The sequence below is a fragment of the Sparus aurata genome, chromosome 7 (genome assembly GCF_900880675.1).
Source record: "Sparus aurata chromosome 7, fSpaAur1.1, whole genome shotgun sequence".
Lineage (NCBI taxonomy): Eukaryota > Metazoa > Chordata > Actinopteri > Spariformes > Sparidae > Sparus > Sparus aurata.
Genome location: NC_044193.1, coordinates 11,755,734 through 11,774,402, shown reverse-complemented (window position 1 = coordinate 11,774,402; position 18,669 = coordinate 11,755,734). Strand labels below are relative to the sequence as shown.

At 37.7% G+C, this 18,669-nt stretch overlaps 1 protein-coding gene and 1 long non-coding RNA gene across 3 annotated transcripts; one reads left to right on the top strand and one right to left on the bottom strand.

The window, feature by feature from the left end:
* Positions 1-158: 158 nt before the first annotated feature.
* On the top strand, positions 159-1,941 carry LOC115585060 (uncharacterized). 2 transcript variants are annotated; one of them, XR_003984654.1, is made up of 3 exons: positions 159-402; positions 1,601-1,705; positions 1,908-1,939. It is a non-coding gene; the product is annotated as an uncharacterized LOC115585060 (long non-coding RNA). The 2 variants fall into 2 exon arrangements; XR_003984655.1 differs by lacking the exon at positions 159-402 and adding an exon at positions 685-1,194 and having other exon boundaries at positions 1,908-1,941.
* A 1,157-nt stretch (positions 1,942-3,098) lies between these two features.
* Positions 3,099-13,855, bottom strand: cdh26.2 (cadherin 26, tandem duplicate 2). The gene is made up of 20 exons (XM_030424479.1): positions 13,820-13,855; positions 12,847-12,966; positions 12,590-12,736; positions 12,082-12,223; positions 11,763-11,938; positions 11,493-11,624; positions 11,210-11,392; positions 9,757-10,133; positions 9,499-9,641; positions 9,170-9,400; positions 8,844-9,071; positions 8,499-8,617; positions 6,973-7,032; positions 6,801-6,863; positions 5,827-5,898; positions 5,658-5,720; positions 5,269-5,340; positions 5,100-5,162; positions 4,627-4,701; positions 3,099-4,517 (listed from the first exon to the last, which is right to left on the bottom strand). Exons 1-20 carry the CDS (start codon positions 13,853-13,855, stop codon positions 4,143-4,145), a joined length of 2,877 nt encoding a protein of 958 aa, XP_030280339.1. The 3' UTR covers positions 3,099-4,142.
* Positions 13,856-18,669: the final 4,814 nt, after the last annotated feature.

Sequence of the window (18,669 nt, the reverse complement as noted above, 5' to 3'; positions counted from 1 at the left end):
GGTCTTGACATTAAAATTCACTGGGGAAACCCAGCACCATGATAAGGACTGGGGCTGTAGGTTGGTAATGAGAGTAAACAATTACTAAATGAACCAGCAGAGGGCATGTGTCAGGTAATTTTAGATAAATTACATTCCCAGTTGAGAAATTTAGTAAACAAAGCTCTGTAGAGTCGAAATAATGACATTGGTGAGGTTTGATGTCCCTCATACAATCAGTGCCTGTAGAGTAATTCAGCGCATCGTGCTTATTAAAATAATGGAACAAAAATTGATACTTGAAATTAATGCAGTCATTTGGTAGATGAGCATATCAGAGGCAAACTGTTATGATTGCGTACATTTGCTGTAAATCCAGAGGGGCGAGGGAGATGTTTTCCTTCAAGGCCGAATAACAACAGGGTAAGGCAAATCTGCTGTCTGACCTCCTGTCACTGTTGAGTCTGTGCAGCATGTTTTGGATATTTAAAAGGTACTGCTTCTGCACAGTCAAACAAAATAATGATAAAAGAGTAAGAGTGTTGTACTGCTTTCTGGTTAGACGGTTAAACTAATATTAAACAACTATCAGAAGAAATTAATTTTGGATACACATCAGCTAAATAGATGAATTAGATAGATGAAACACAACGCAACGGTTTCATTCCATTGTTGCCTGTTTCTAACCAAGACACAAATGTAAGTGATTAACCTCTCAGCTCAGGTTTTGTCTATGGAGAAATATCTAGCCGGCTAGCTGACTGATCGAACTAGCTAGCTAACTGCCATTATAGATGCTAAGTGTGCCGTTTGGTGCTAGGTGAGGCAGGTATGTTAGCATAGAGCTTGATTGATGGAAACTGCATCTGCTGATAAAATGTTTATATTTTACAGAGTTACACAGTAAATCTGTCGAATATAAAAACCGCTACAATAGACTTTACGAGGACGAAAGCCCAGCAGAGCTTCGCAATGACATTACTTTAAAGTTTAAGGGTAACATTAGAATTCTCTGTTGGAAAGCTAAGAGCCCAGCCACCATTTTAGCAAGCCAATAACTTACACGTTTACATTTGTAACATTTGTCAAACACACAATGTAGAAAATGTCACAAAGCATATCTTATCATGTTTACATTAACTACATGTTCATGACATCACTTTGAGGGAATGGAGTCACAGCTAGGTGTTGGGGCTGCCCTGCATTTGAAAATTGGTAAGTGTGAAACCACAGGATATTTAATGTTTGTAACCACTAGATAGATATTTATTGTTTGTAACCACTTGATATTCAATGTGTGAGTGGTCAGCTGCTCTCTGTTTGGAAGAGGTCAGTGGGAGCATACCCCTCTTTTCTGGTGGTTAGTAGCATGGACCAGTGCCATATACCACAGCATTTGTAGAAGTCTAATCTAGTCTGCAGCTGCCATGCAAGGAAACACAACTTAGCAGGAAAACGCAAACATCACAAAGCACTAGTGTCAGTCAAAACAAATCTCCAATCAAACCATGAAGCATCTGATCATGGCTACATGACTGATTCCTCTTTAAACATACTCAACTTGAGTTCAAAATGATCCCATTTTCATGATTCATTTTGATCATGCTCCTTTTTCTCTCAGGATGGGGATCCCAGGAGGAACGTTGTGCTCTGAAGTATTAAGCTAAATACACTGGAGAGAATATTCGCTCATCCCAAAGTGTCCTTGAGGAGAAAAAGGCTCTAGGTGGGAGATGTGTAGCTGTGCCTGTTAATTAGTGATGTGTCATTTTTCATATCAAACAAAGCAGTAGAATATAACCACTTGCTATACACTAAAAGTCATTTTTAGTTATAACAATTGTTTTGACTTCATGAATAGATGCTTTTCTTATTTTCAACTTTGTTTGTTCAGTTTGCATTTGTCATATTTTCCACCTGCACCACAGTCTCCAGGGTGATCTCTGTGCAGCAGCCCTAGATGGAGCGGGGGGTTTATGCCACCTTTGTGCGTCAGTGGCCTGATGAGGTAGAGCTCACACATTCAAATCTGACTTCTCTTTGAATATCCTCACCTAAATGTCAACACAGCCTCTGATCTCATCTGTTACATGCTCGCTACCTCCCGTCACTCATCTTTTAATGTCATCACTGTGTGTGATCAAAAGTGTATGCTGTTAGCTCTTATACGCTAATCATTGCCTGAGCTCTTGTTGTTTTTTACAATTTAACAATCTTGTCATTAATTTAATTTTCTTACAGCCTTGTTGTCCATTTGTGATGAAGATTATGTGGGACTTTCCTCATAAAGGCTTCCAGGTAGAAGAGCAGCTCCCACCCAGTGTCCTGTCAGCGTACCCCTGGATCCTCCTGGCTCTCTGGTGAGTTCATAAGGTCACTCCTATTTTGAGCACCTTAAATATATATCTAGATATCTGTATTTACCATATCAAAATGTAAATATTAGACAATGTGTGTAGCATGGATACATGTGCTAACATTATTGCTGTTTAACCACAGGGAGTCAGTGTTTCATAGGAAATCAGAACCAGAATCAGAATGAGAAATACTTTATTGATGGGGGGGGGGGAATTGCTTGTGTTACAGCTGCTCCCATTGAAAAGTCGATAAAATGGGCAGAAAAATATAAATGTTATATAAGCAATAATAAAACAAAGAATAAAAATATAAGAAATGTACATCTGTATACAGTGTAATACATGATGCTACAGTTGAAATATGAGTTATTGAGATTGAAATAAAGTAGATATTTGAATTTGGATTTTAAGCAAGTTGGGCCTAATGTTAGAGTAATTAATGGCACTAGATATAAAGGTAGATATATGTTTATAATAAGGCGTATCTTCAGGTCCAGAGTACGCACTTTCAGGATGTTTACGAAGTAACAAAATCACTTGTGATTCGTGACTACTCATAACAGCTTCTAATGATTATATATTTTATATGCCAACCATTTGATATAAGTGGAATAAACACATCTACATCTGAAGTTTCTAGAAGTCGTGACAGGTTCTTTGTGCCATAAACTTGTGTGCATGACACACACACGCCCAGACTCAAAACAACACAAAACCTGCTTGACAAGATGTTCATAGTTCACTGGAACTGCTGTAGAGTGCTTAAACTGCAATTATCAAGCTTCCATGGAAGAGCTTTATTGACAAAATGACACACCTGTGTATATGCGATTTACATGCCCTTTAAAAACATGTATAGCGTCTAAAGGATTCAGTGAGCAAATGACAAGCTTGTACTAAATATATTAGAAAAGGCTAAAACACATTATTTTTCAATAATTTTAGAAATTCACCACACTGACTCCTTAAATGCTTCGTATTAAGTTTGACTTAACTCACCTGTTCCCACAATACCCATTCTTCATTATAAGTGCTGTGTTATGAGATTCCATCTTCTCATACCATGACCCTGCCACGCCACACACACCCTTCTGTGTAATCATTGCTCTAACCCTTACCTTGATTTTTATTGTGCCATTGTTTGTGTCTTATGCTGATGCACAACCACAAGTCTCGACAGCTATTCACCACTGACTGACATGTCATGGAATACAATTTCAACACAGTAACCACATTAATTATTGATATGGACTTCTGGATGAAATCAGAGGCCAAAGCAAATTTTCCATTGAGGTTGCCTTACTCTCTGTGCTTTTGTAACTGTCTCTAAAATTTACATAATAAAGTCAACCGCAATAGAGCTGCTCGAGATATTCGCAGTTTAGTCCAGTTATTACAATTGTTCAAACTATTTTTTTTCGCTGTGTATAACTGAAACCATTTTAATGCTGTCTAGTGACGAAAGATCAGTAGCCAATTCCTTATCAACCATCACCATTGCATTTATGAAATAAGAAAGCCTGAACGTCCCAAAAAAATCTTAGTCAAGAAAGTTAGAGCATACAATAGAAAATATACTAAATGTAAACATACCAAAACCAAAACACTTCTTAAACCAGAATAAAATAGACATATGTACATAGATCACAAAGTTGTCAATTGAATGGTTTGTGTAACATGACTTATGAACAGCGGTATTGTGTGTCTGGTGTTAACAAAGTTCTAACTTTCACATTTACACAGACATTAATTTTTTTTCTTGTCATTGTTGACAGACACGGAATCTAGGGAAGAGAAACAAACCCTTCAAGCGTTGCTGAAAGATCGCATCACTAGGTGTGAGTCTCCAGAAAGATAACCTGAATCTCTGGAGTGATAGATGTGTGATAGCCTGTTCATGGTAGTTTTTTGACTTTCCATTTGGAGAAGAGTGGCTGTCTCAAGGTTTTCTGTTGCATAGGAGGTTTTTGTACTGTAGGTGGAGATTTCACGTGGCATGCAGATTGATGCCAGAGTACTGAACTTGAAATCCAAGTCCTGGTCCCAGTCTAGGTCAAAGGAGAAGTTCGTCATGGAGATGGCATCAAGCTCAGTTCTGGTCTCTGTGTCTTCCTCCTCAGCATACACATGAGGAGCATAATCACCCAGCTCCTCTTCCAGTGTCTGAAGATTGAACAGCTTCTGCATTATACAGAAGGAAAAAAAATAGAAGATGAGAAGTTTTAGTCTTTTTAAAGAAAGAAACAGACTTATCCTAGCTTGGTAGGGTTGATTAAATTATTGTCATTACCATATTTAGTGCTTGGGACAGAAATTCACGGTGGACGCCAATTTCATATTCTGTAGAATATTTAATGGCTTTCATCTGAGAAATAAGAAGCAGTTAGTTATATGATTTTAGTTGTTCAGTAAATAACATCAGAAGTCAGCTGTAACATTTCATAGTTAAAGCACAATCTTTATTAAACAAAGCTGTTTGCAGAGGATCCATGGAGATGAGGTATTTATTTGTGGCTATGTAAGATTAATACATGTAAAATTAACTTATCCAACCCAAATAAATTTTGAATCCTCCCCAGCAGCATAAGAAGTAACTATAATAACTATGCAGAAATTGCTGATGGTCTTTTTGCTTATGCAGGACATATAGAGGCATCATTGTTAAATTGAGGCAGTAGTATGTTTTAACTCAAGGGATATAAAAACATTAGATGATGAAAGATTAAACAGGAAAAGGGCTCATAGTAGTGTAGATTGCAGTACCTTGCGCATAAATGAGTTTCTGCTCTGATCTGTGGTTCTCATGGTTGATGAGGTACCTGTTGACTGTAAATTCAAACATTTCAGTTGTTAATACGGTGCCGAAATGGCAGCTTTTCTAAAACTTCTCAGTATTACTTAGATTTAATAGTAATGATAATAATATAGGTACCGAACGCCAGAAATTCCCCCGTATGAACTGTTGTCCCCCGACGCCCCACTGGTCTTGTGATGTCTGATTTTGCTGAGAAAAGCAAATATAATTAATGTCATACCATGACAAACATCTTACTTATAAAATAATTTTCATTAGTGTCCGTTTGTTAGAACAAATTAGTTTATGTTTGGATTTGTGGTTCTCATGGTTGATGCGGTAACTGTTGACTAGAAATTCAAACATTTCAGTGGTTAATTGCTGATGGTCTTTTTGCTTATGCAGGACATATAGAGGCATCATTGTTAAATTGAGGCAGTAGTATGTTTTAACTCAAGGGATATAAAAACATTAGATGATGAAAGATTAAACAGGAAAAGGGCTCATAGTAGTGTAGATTGCAGTACCTTGCGCATAAATGAGTTTCTGCTCTGATCTGTGGTTCTCATGGTTGATGAGGTACCTGTTGACTGTAAATCCAAACATTTCAGTTGTTAATACGGTGCCGAAATGTCAGCTTTTCTAAAACTTCTTAGTATTACTTAGATTTAATAGTAATGATAATAATATAGGTACCGAACGCCAGAAATTCCCCCGTATGAACTGTTGTCCCCCGACGCCCCACTGGTCTTGTGATGTCTGATTTTGCTGAGAAAAGCAAATATAATTAATGTCATACCATGACAAACATCTTACTTATAAAATAATTTTCATTAGTGTCCGTTTGTTAGAACAAATTAGTTTATGTTTGGATTTGTGGTTCTCATGGTTGATGCAGTAACTGTTGACTAGAAATTCAAACATTTCAGTGGTTAATACGGTACCAAAACTGCAGCTTTCTTCAATTGTTCTCAGTATTACTCAGATTCAATAGTTATAATGACAATGATTATAAAAACTACAGCAACAACTATAAAGATAATAGTATCAGTCTTGTGATGTCTGATTTTGCTGAGGAAATCGAATATAATTAATGTCATACCATGACAAACATCTTACTCCATGGGTCCATTTGTTAGAATAAGCCTGGCAACGTATTCCGTATTTTTCTAGTTGTCAAAGCAAAATACCTAAGCCAAGAGTTGGTTAGTCTGTCTTTCCGACTTTCCGACTTTTCCTGTCTGTTAATTAATCCCAGGCTCACGTGTTCTGAATGAAAACGTAAATAAAAAGTGTTTCAAATCTTTACCGAATATGTGCTATCATTTTCGGGAAATCCAAAGGTTCGCTAGAACAGCTGAGTACTGTGGTTTGTAGCAAACATACATGAACTGTAGTAAACAGTAAATCATTTATTTAAGACTGTTTTCAGTTGAGGTTTGGTATGCTGCGAGTATTCACCAGCAAGATGGTGCGTGTATGATTGACTCAATGTGCATTGTAGTGGCAGAGCATTCTTCTCAGTGCAGTCTTTATATTAGTTATTAACAATGGAGGTCTATGGCAAAGGGGATAAGCTATATCAGGCTTTGGCTACTGTACACAGACAGTACTTGTTAGTAGGATCAACAGGGTGCAGTTTAAAAAAAAATAAAGATATAACCCATTACCCATAACTCCATTTCGGATATTTTGTCATTTGAATGGGCTGCTCCCGCCGCCATGTTGCCTGTCTGAAAAAAAAAGGCATTTTAAGTCAAGTAATGATCACACGTAATAAACTGGGGAAAAAAGTATTTTATGATGCAAAAACGGATTAAGAAAAGTTTGCTCAGCACTTACTCCATTTGGAATCAGAGCTGGAACTTGAGTCATTGGTTGGTCTAGTTTCATAAAGATCACCTGTTGAAAATTTGAATACAGAATCTGAAGTCTTTACAGCACCAGGTCAAAATTATTTTAGTGTGTAGAATACTACACATTCAGGAAAGCAAAATTACATTGCTTGTGCCAATTACTTAAAAAGATATATATGTATATATATGTATATATATATACACCAGTGGCGGCTGGTGACTGAAAAAATTGGGGAGGACAGGAGGAAAACCAGTCCACGGTGTCATGTTATTTTATCCAAGTCAACTAATTAACCCTACTTTCTTATATTCAATGAAAATTAAGCAATAAAACAATGACTTACAAGACTTCTTTAAATAACATTTCATTAAAAAGCTAATATACAAGACAAAAAAAAAACAAAAAACTTCTATCTCTTTCGGGATTCGAACCCCAGTTACCTGAATAGGAGGCAATTGCGCTACCCCCTGTGCTATCTTAGCACTCAACGCATGACTTTCACGACAGTGGCTTTGTTGCTGCTCTGTACGAAAGAAGCGAAAATTCTCTCTGATTTCTCCTAACAGTTTTTTTTCTTTCAGAAATGTGCTTATATTTCCTTGAAACCGATTCCAATATCGCTGAAAACTCCATATTTCTTGTCCGAGCATGGCTGGCAGTGAAAGCTGTAAAATACATAGTAGTATTTTTTGTTTACGGTTGTATAAATGTGAGAATGAAATTTGGGAACTGTTATTGGACCAACCTGCTGTCAATCTTGTATTCTGGTTGCTGATTGGTAAGGGAGGACGTCCTCCCTTAGCGCGTCAAATTACGTATCTTAGCCAATCATAGATCAGCATGAAAAAATCTTAAATGCATTGAGTCAATGGAAGGAGATCCCTCCTACGGAGGACAGAAGCCCTCCGTCCTCCTCTAGCCCCCACCTTCCTGCTCCCTGCTCCTCTCACAGACTGCTCTGTCTCCTCCGTCTGCAGCTGTCGCTGTTGAACCGTTTTAAGTGGATTTTCTTCCAAAGAAGAAACTTTTTTTAATGATATAATATATATATAATATTTTATAAATGATACTGAGATTTGTTAATGATTTATTTCAACCAGTTACTCTTTCTTAAAAAAAAAATTTGATCTTCCTCTTGCCTCTCAAAAATAGAGGAGGACCAACCTCCTCTGCCTCTATGGACGAGCCTCCTCTGATATACATGTATGTATACGTATGAATACATATTCATATTTCAATAAGCACTAGCACATCTAATTTTACAATTTAAATTCAACTTGGAGAAAATTAAAAACAATAACATAATCATTAAATAATGCAAATTATTGATTTTTTCTTGGGTTAGGTTAAGATAAAGGTTAAGGTGATGGGCTAGGCAAGTAGTGGTTGGTTAGAGTGCGTCTCAAAGAAATAAATGTTAGTCAGTGGAGGGATGGAAATTAAATTGTTTGTCTTTGTATTAGCCTATAGTCATTATCACATACAGGCAATTTTGTAATAAAAGTACTTACGTCAGTTCCTGGTATTTCGATGTTACCATTCGTCAGATGTTGACCCGAACCGTCTATTTCCTCTGGAAATTTTACTTTCTCTGGCTTACATGACAACAGAAAAGCCAAAAGCAGCACACCTTAGATAGAGAGACCACAGACAGCGATCAAATCATACATTGTGTCGTTAATGGGGTTATTTATCTTTCAAGGAAAGGGTCATGACGAAAATATGAAACTATTATTATTTTTTCTTTATTTTATGTGTTAGCTTCACATAAAAGATGCTGTATACCTGTGAATATTGAAGGGAAAAAAAGGTAATGTTGTGCACAATGATAGAAGTGTGTTGGTAATATATCTTACCTGCAAGCAGTAGTAAGCTTAAGAAAATGATCCCAAATGCGCCTCCTCCCATGGCTGACACCGAAGGTTTGCGGTTGCGACAGTTTGGCATTGCTGGGTTTGAACACTCACACACAGTAAGTGTTATGTTGTGGACAGCAGCTTTGTTCTGAAGGTCAGATACTTCGAGCATCAACTGATATTTGCCTGAATGAACTGTCTTCTCTTTCACCAGGCTGACTGAGTACACTGTAGATCCAAAACAAATTGTCATATCATGAAAAAAATTGTGATGTATAAACCAGAGTAAGAGGTTGATTTCATAGCAGTGAGGTTTAGAGCTTGACCTTGTCTATCACGAGGTTCAAGCCTCCACATGCTCTCATCATTTCCGAGGAGTTTGAACCTGAAAGGTCCACCGTAGGGCTCTTCATCCAAGTCAAAGGCACTGATGTTTGTTCTAAAGGGTCCATCCAATTGGCACATGTCAATGATGCTTATATTCAGGGTTGGAGTATTGTCGTTCTCATCGGTAACATGGATGTCAAGGGTTGCAGTACCTGTCATTTGAGGGTTGCCTGGGGACCAAGAACACATGTTGGAAGGTATCAGTAATGTCATTAATAAAATGTGATTGATAGTATGCACAGAATGTATAAAGAGCTCCAGGTCATACCATCGTCAATAGCAAGTATTGTGACATTATAGATGTTGTTTTTCACATATTTTGACTCTCGGTCCAAGGACTTTTTTGTGGTTATTTTTCCTGTTGCAGGGTCCAGTTGGACCCAACCCTCTGGATCATATCCTATTTTGTATCTGAAAGAAACACATATGTGCTGTGTTAGACATTTTCAAAATAGTTATTGACATACTAACCTAAGATGTTGTTGTCCTGTAAGATGGACATGTTGCTAGCATCTTCATGACTTACGTAAATGTATTTGCACTGGCAACGTCAGGGTCTCTAGCTGTGAATGTCTCCAGATAGCGTCCTGCCCCGACATTCTCACCCAACGTAACTTTTTTGTGAGATTTGTCAAAGATCGGAGCCTCGTTGATATCGTCCACAGCCACTGTCACCAATTGGACGGACAGAGCTGATATTCCTGTCCCAGTCATACCACCAACAACACCACCACCAGCAACTCCAGCACTAAAAACACCAGCAACAGTACCAGCTTCACCGGTAGTGACTACTTGCCACAAACCAGTAGAGCTGCGACTCTCCACTTTGCATAAGTGGTAGGGGATCTCGTTCTCTACAATAATAGTCACGTTCTTCAGAGGACCGTCTTCATAGTCAAGAGACTGTCAAAGAAAAAGACCAAATGTTGGTTTGAAATCCATGCTTTAATTCAACTTAACATCATAATTCACATGGCTTTTTATGATCTATCAAGTTCCTCACACAATGGTATTTTGAGAAAGAGAAAGATAGACTGTATTTCTCACAGCCATGGGCTTTTCTCTGTTGGAAATAAAAACAAGATGCTTCAGGAGCTTCTTTTACAAAAGCACTTGCTCCCTGGCACATTTCGATAAAAAAATTGTAATGACTGATGTTGTTTTCAGCTGTATAGATTTCAAGTTACAGCTGACCAGTTTGCTAAGTATAAAAGTAAAGAGGCATCGCTTATTTTGCAAATGTCCAGCGCTAGTGACATTTGATTGAATTTAACCATCCTCTCTGGATAAAACATGATGTAATTTTTATGGCTTTAAAGATGTGTCATACCTTCCACCAATTACATGATTATGAATGAATTATGCCTGTAGATGGCTCTATAATGGTAATTAATCAGAGAAGCCTGTCATACATGCTACAGGCAGCGAGCATAGATACTGCCACCCCTTAACCCAATATACACAAAAATTTCAATATTTCTTTTTTTTGACTCAACATTCAAGGTGTTCGTGTGATTGTCAACACTTTTGGTTGGCAGCTGGCCAAACAAAAATTTCAGTGTCTGCCTTTGAATGGTGTATGCCATTTGACACCAGAGTAGTGCCAAGTTGCACAAAGCTTTTGAAATGCATGAAAAGCACACCCAGCAAAATTATCCACCAATGTTTTGCAAGTTCAAACTGATGAAAATGTCCCAAAACTCTTCAACGACTAATGAAAATTGCAATGAGTAGGAGGGTAGTTTTGAGAATTTGTCTCTTTGTATTGTTGCTGTCAGTTTAGCTTTCCCTTGATATATTAGGGTAAATAGGGAATTAATAGCCTTGTAAAAATAACTAGTTTAAGAGCAAAACTTTTTCTGTTTAACAGGGGTATGAAAATAATAACTGCACTGAGGTTCTAAGAGCATGTAGGTGTTTTCACAAAATAATTATCGAGCTGTATCCTATTAGAAATGTATGGTCACATACAAAAATACCTTTTCCACATACAGTAGCCCCTCGTTTGTCTCAGGATTAGTTGTGATTCTGAAGTTGTTTCTTGTGTCTCCATCGATTTTAAATTTCGCTATCCAGGCCGGAGAACCCATGGTGTCTTCATCTGAAACTTGCAGACGTGAAACAAGAACGTTTTCCTCTCCTTCTTTCACTCTCCCTGGACCCTGAGACAAAAAAAATAGAGGAAAATGAAATAGACCGTTGTATTATAGACAACTACTGCCATTGCCTTCATCAAGGTAACTGAAAGAAGTAATTGCTCACTGTCTGTCCCTTGATCACAGGGACGTGGTTATTGCCATCTTCTATGTTGATTATGACGGTGCAGGAGCTGGAGAGCTGTTCATCTTCTCCTTGGTCTTTGGCCTCCACTATAATCGTGTATTTCTCTGCCCTCTGGTTATAAGAATAGTTGTTTTGAATTAAACCAATTTAATTTTGTCATATTATATTATTTAGTTATTAGGGGATTGAATTTCCAATAACAGAATATTCTTATTTTTGTTTTTTTTCTAAATGTATGCTTATTCTCACCTCATGGTCCAGACACCCTTTGAATGAAATGGTTCCAATATCAGTATCTTGGAGGTGTTCTAAGGTGAACTCCAGATCATGAGGTTCAGGGCTGACGGAGACTATTTTTAGGTCAAACTTTCCATCTCTTTTAGAGGTGTCAGAATCAGTTGCCTTAACAGTAGCCAGTGTAGAGCCTATTAGTATCAGAAGAAAAGTTTTTGGTTTGCTTTAAGTCAAAGTGAGATCCACAACAATTGAATCTAATATAAAAGACCATTTGATAACAGAAGGTGGTAGAGATTTTATCAGGAAATTGTTTAAAAAAGTGAGGGGTTACCTTGTATTGTTGACTCTTGTACGATGACATTGTAGAAATCAGGTTCAAACTTGGGAGGGTTGTCATTTACGTCAAGAATCCTAATCTCAATTCCCAGCTGTGTGTCTATTAAATGTTCTTCTCTGTAGGCCTGAAATATTAGCTGTAGTGGAATGGAAGGAATTGTGGAATATGAAACAAACACAGTACGTCTTTCACCTTGTGCAACCTAGTTATTATAATGCATTCTCCGGCCCCTTACCCTAATATAACCATCATCACACAACACATCTTAACCCCAACCCTTACTGTAAACCATACCTATTTCTAACCTTATCTCTAAAACCAAATCCTTTCCGTAATCCTTTAATCGAGGTCTGTCTGAAAGTGAGCCAAAGTATGTTGCTCCCATAATTATAGCTGTATACACTCTCTCTCACACACTCACACACATACACACACACACGAAACATCCTTTGAGCTTTTCAGGAGGTCACAGTTGATGTTGTTCCAGTAAATTCCTTCTAACCTTCAAAACTTTGAATTGTTCATAGTCCACTGGGCGTTTGACAGTTATCTCCCCCGTTCGTTCGTTGATAGCTAATACGTCTTTGGGTTCCTTATCAACACCTTGACCTTCGATCCTGAAAAGTTTGAGGTCCCTCTCAATTTTTATCTGTAGGGAGTCAGTCCAGAACAACAGCAAATTTTGTAATGATCTTCCTTCAACTTGCCATATGTGCCATACATGCATCATGACTCTCATAAATACTCGTAAATACTCACTCTGCCAAGGGAATATGGAAAAGGTCCTTTATAACCTTCATCTATAGTAAAGGACTCAATGATCCAGTTCCTTCTTTGTCGCTGTAAAATTTCCGAAGATGACCTGTTAGCCCCCAAGCACTGCAAAAATAAATGCATTATCTGCATTGGATTAAGGAGATTTGGGATTTTTTTTTTTTATTATTATTATTATAATCTAAAATGTAGACGGACGTAATCTCCATCTGATGCATTGGTTGTCAAAATTGATTTACTTGCTGTTAATTTCTTGACCATCAGAATAAAACATTTTATGATATACGTGTACAATTTTTGTCTTTCGGGTAACCAATTTTGTTTTTATAACCTACCCCTTTTCTACACATCAAGTTACCTCTGTCAACAGATATAAATATCAAGGTACTAATCAAGACGACTAAATAAACAAAACATAAAAACGTAAAAAAATAACATAAAGCATAGGTTTGCCTGCTCCTTAATTCGCCCCCTCAACCCTGACCTGCCCCTTGCCCATGGCTCTTTCTCCAAATTCCACTGTACATGCAGAGAAAAATTTACTCTGGTATATTGCAGTGCAGAAAAGAAAATGAAATGGAATTAAAAGTTCATATCATGTTTCTATCTAATAACCTCCATCCTAGCCCCGAGCATGACCTGACATGCCCCATTCATCTTAGCAACAGATATATTTTTTGGCTGCCACCTTACCAACAACATATTTTAACAACAGTGCATGCTGATAGCCAAAGCTGCCTTTGCATATAGTGTCTGCCTGAAATCATCTTTCAGCAGTATACAGTCTGGAGAGAGCTTGTTTTTTTCTTTTTTTATATATACATGTACAGTTCGATGAAACAGCAGCTCTCCTAAAAGCAATACATCATTTTGGAATCGAAGGCTAAGAAGTAATCATCATGTTAGCATTGTGCAGATATTTTTTATCATCTATGTCGAGAAAAGAAAAAAATCTTACCAGGATCACAAAGAGGCTGAAGTGTATCACCTCCATTGTGTTTTCAGGATGTGTGCGTCAAGGAAGTTACTCCCTTAGATAAGAGACTCCACCTGGAATGCACCTGAACGAATGATAGCGAATGATAGGTCTGGTATCAGTATACCTGTGAGAGGGAGTACCGGTGTCTGAATGAATCCTCTTACATTCATTTTTATAGGTTCAGCCCGGAAGTTATGAAATCTTCATTGCAGCTAGGTGTGTGCAAAGTATACAAATATATAGTGAGAATGCAGTTTCTGATGTTACAGAATTATTGATGATGATTATCTTTATTTAAATGGATTATTTCCTAACAACTTTAAATTGTGCTTTCATAATGGTCCAAACAAACAAAAACACAGTCAAAATACACACTATAAAGTGCATTTTAAGGTAAAAAATTGTTTTTATTTCTTTTTTAAAAAGGGAGTATAAAAGCAGAAAACACAAACACTTTTACAAATATTGACAAATTTACAAATATTTGATACAAATATCCACAAAAGGGAATTAAGCATATATGAATATCCATGAGTTTTCAGGGAAGGTCTATGGGCAAACAATTATGTCACACTGGCATTTTCACGCTATTAACATTACACTGTTTTTCCCAGTGACTTTTTTTGATGGTTGACCGCCAGCATTCATCACAGCAGTCACGATAAACAGAACCGAAGCAGTTAAACCAGACTCGAAATGACTCGCTCTGAACTTTGCAATTGTGAAATAGTGGGACGAAATAAGATTTCATAATGTCTTGAATCTTAAAGGTATATCCAGCAGTTTTACAATTGCATGATTTAAGAATAGATTATTTCATAATGTATACATTTATTGAAAACTTTTGGACTTTGTTTTAATCATAAGCAATTCCAAAGCCTGTAACCAGTCTATGTATATTAAGTACAATGTGTGTGTGTGTTTGTGTGTGTGTGAGAGAGAGAGAGTGAATTGTAATCTTTATGAATCATATTCTGCCCCAGGTTTTAATTAATAAAAAAGTCTGGAATCTGATTTAATTTTTCCAAGTTATTTGTTGTAATCATCAGGTTAAAGTGCATGTCTACTGTAAAGAAGCATTAGGAAGTGTTTGCTGTTGAGACGTGTCCATTGGCCCTGATGAAACTTGACTCGAGCTTCCTTTTGATTACAGGCAAGTCACACAAAATGTTTTCTGGCAGGTATCCTGACACAGTTGCCCATTTTATGATTATAACAATAAAAGAGTGTATTTTCCGTGGCACATCACAAAGTGCTTTACAACGTATAAAATGCGCAGTAATGTATGGATAAAGAGGCCAGCAAGGAACGAGGAATAAAAGCGGAATAAGACTAAGAACATTAGATAATAAACACCCAAAATAAAAATGTAAAAACAATGGATGAATTAGAATAATGCGGTGCAAGACGCAAGGGCAACATCAAGTATAAAGTGAAGAATTAAAATAAACCTAAAAATTAAGAGAAAGTCTTTCAATTACAAATAATTTTAGAATTATCCAAGTAATTTATCATGTAATTTAGAAGAAGGTACTGATATAGCCACTTCAGTCCTAATAATCTGCTTTGCTGTAGGCTTTGATTGTCTGATTGCGTGACTCTCTATTACAGAAGTGTTTTGTCTGTGCTCACTGAGATAAGACTGGAAATATGTAGATTAACAACAACAAAAATGACAGTCCATAAAAAAACATTATTTTACTTTCCTGACCTTTAAGGGGATATTTTATCCTGTTATATTCCATTATCGTGTACATCTTGAGCAAGTCACAGCATTAACATTGTTCTCTGGGATAAGGGATTTTGTAAACACAAACGAGGGCATAATTATGTTAGTATTATTTATCAAGATATCAGAAGTTGGCTCAAGAGATACTGTAGACAACAAGGACAGTGGAATTAGCACAATACAACGTGAGAAACTGCTTTAAAATGTGCACATACGTAAATATACTGAACATGAATGTGGCTTGCAAGACTCTATTGGAAGGGTAAGAATGAATTGATTTTAATGAAGTGTTTCCTTTAACAAACGATGAAAAACATAGGCGTTATAGAACAGCGTTACACATAAATCATGATTCAGCTTTCAAAGGGACTCTTGGCAAAGATTTTTCCAATCATTTGAAAGGTCGAGGTGGCATCATACTTAACCCAAACCTTATTTCTCAGGAAGTATGATAAACTGGGTGGGACGCCAAATCTGTCTTGACGATATCTTGGGTTGGGCGATGTCACAATGGATGATGGCATCGTTTTTCGTGTGTGGGTGAGAGAGTTTATGCTGTGTTTCTGTGTTTGAGGTAGCATGTGTCGTCTCTGGGCTCTCGTCTTCAAAGGTGTCGGCGTGTAGTATGTTGATAAAAGACTTCTACGGAGGCAAGGCTGGGTGGAATGATAGAGCAATCTTTATTGAAAACAGATCTCAAATGCCTGCATCCGAACAGAGTGCGGCCGCACGTATGGTGTTCTCAAATCGGTGGCAAAGTTATGCCAAATGCTTTTCCCTGTGCTCTATCAGAAAACCTATCGCCTTCGATTTTAGGAATTCTACCAAAAACCACCCCCTTTCTCTGGGGTGTGGGGCCTTTTTAGAGCCTATTGTCCAAAACCGCCCACTTCTCCTAATTGGTCACTTTGATAGATTAAAGGTACTTCTATCCAATGGGAAAGAAAAGAAGGATGGGTCTGCCTCACATCCCCTATGAAAAAACTCTTGTGTGTGTTACTTAACTTTGCTGATGTCAGCTAAAGTAGACAGGATGGTCTCTCTTAAACTTAGATAACAATGTATAGTTGAGTCAGCTCCAAACCTCCGGTGTGGGCTCTTTCCTGTAGCTTATCTCTGATGCCCACCTCAGGGCTGATCAGGGCTCCTGGTCCTGGGGACGCTTATCCTGTCATATTCCCACACTTGTCTACAAGGGAGCATCTGGTCCTATCCCATCCTGTCTTCCCTCTATTCACTATTGTCTTGGAGCCCAGAATGTGTAAGAAAAACACAGACACTACACATGTCCCCATAGAGTTGCCTTAAAGCAGGAGTTGCTCACCAAGCCATACATACTTTTGCTCAATGCGAAAGTATGCACATCTCTTCAAAACCCTCGTAAATGATGGTGTGATGACGTTAGAGGGCCAAGTTTTCGATGACATTGGCAATGGAGGATGGCATTGTCCATTCTTTCTTTTCCATTTTTTTATATTTATATATATTTTTGGTTGTTTCATGGCTTTATTTATAGTACAGATGAAGAGTGACAGGAAGCTGGGTGAAAGAGATGGGGAGGTGACATGCAGCAAAGGGCCACAGGTCATACTTGAACCCAGAGCCGCTACCCGGAAGACATGGGCTCCGTACATGGGGCACACACTCTACCAACCAAGCAGCTGTGGCTCCCCGGCCCAAGCCTCATCAAGGAAATAAAAGTCTGGCTGATAAGTCTGTGGGCGATAAAGATCAGTGTATGCCTCTACGAGAAAAAGAGAGAAGTATTACTGTATTTTTTGGTGTGTGGATTAATCAACATTAGATTTTAACTTACCTTCATGCTGTCTTGTGTTTTTTGGTGTTCATAAGTCTTAAGAATGTTTTTTAATTGTACTGTGCTCATATATGCTACTTATTCCCTGCTGTGGCCTTAAGTGCCTGCCCTTTAAATGTCCTCTCTTGTCTTGGTGTGCTTGAGTCTGAACTGAGCTGAAGGTGAAAAAAAAACGCATATTTGGTGTGTAATCAGTCTGTTATGAGTGTTACGTATGGGTCAAACAAGTTAAGACAGCTTTAAGATTTGCATATTAGTGTCTTTGCTGGCAATCAAAAACCGGTTCTGTTGCTCCTGTCAGTCTGAAGGACGTCCATTGTGATTTTCAGCAACAGCTTATAGACAGAACATAAAGCCAAGTATTGAAAAATGTGATGATTGTCTTTGCAGCGACACAGGGAGCTTATGATGCAAACTGGTAATGACCCAGCCAACATGTAGTCGTGTTGTCTTTATATCGTACAGTACCAACACTGAAGACAGCGGTTGTCATTTGTTTTTCAAAAGAGTGTTCAGAAATGTGCTCAAGCCTGCTACGTAATGCTGGGGGGTGTTATTGCTGGAATTATATCCAGGGTGACAAACTGTCAACCCAATTCAACTCTCTTCCCTTATGACAGCTGTACTCCACCACTCCCTCTCTCCCAACCTACAGTATACATCTCTGCAATTCATGATAAAATGTTTAGGTTAGGCTGGTAGTATGAAAGTGTAAAAAAGAATTATTACATTTAATTATAGTGGTTAAAAATGAAACATTCAAATGGCAGTAGACATGGTCGTTTGTTCTGTGAGCCTGTTGAAATCTTTGTGGGAAAAACACAGTAGTCTTTTCTCGATGAAAAGACTTGATGCAGTCTCCTTGACTCAAATTATAAACTGCCAGGAATGAGATGCAGCAGCAAAATGCTGTGATCCTGAGGCTACCTTGTGTAGCCTCTCTCAAACAGGGAGAAACAGGCATGACTGCGAGTGATAAAGGCAGAAAAAAATACGTATGGGGAACGAACAGTTAGCCATATGTTGTATACAATACCATGCTATATTGTAGTTAAGTTTAATTAGAAACAGTATCGTCATGTGTTTGAAAAAGCTCTACTGCATTTTGAACCAGTTAGTCGAATTCAATAAAAAGGAAAGCTGTTAATTGAATTACCTTTTGTATTTCTGAAGTTATTATTCAAATGACATTTGGATGATAATCTGCATGAGAAATCAAGGGGAAAAAAAAGATTATGATAATCATCCAATTGCAGTGATCAGCAGTGTTGGGAGTACTCAGAT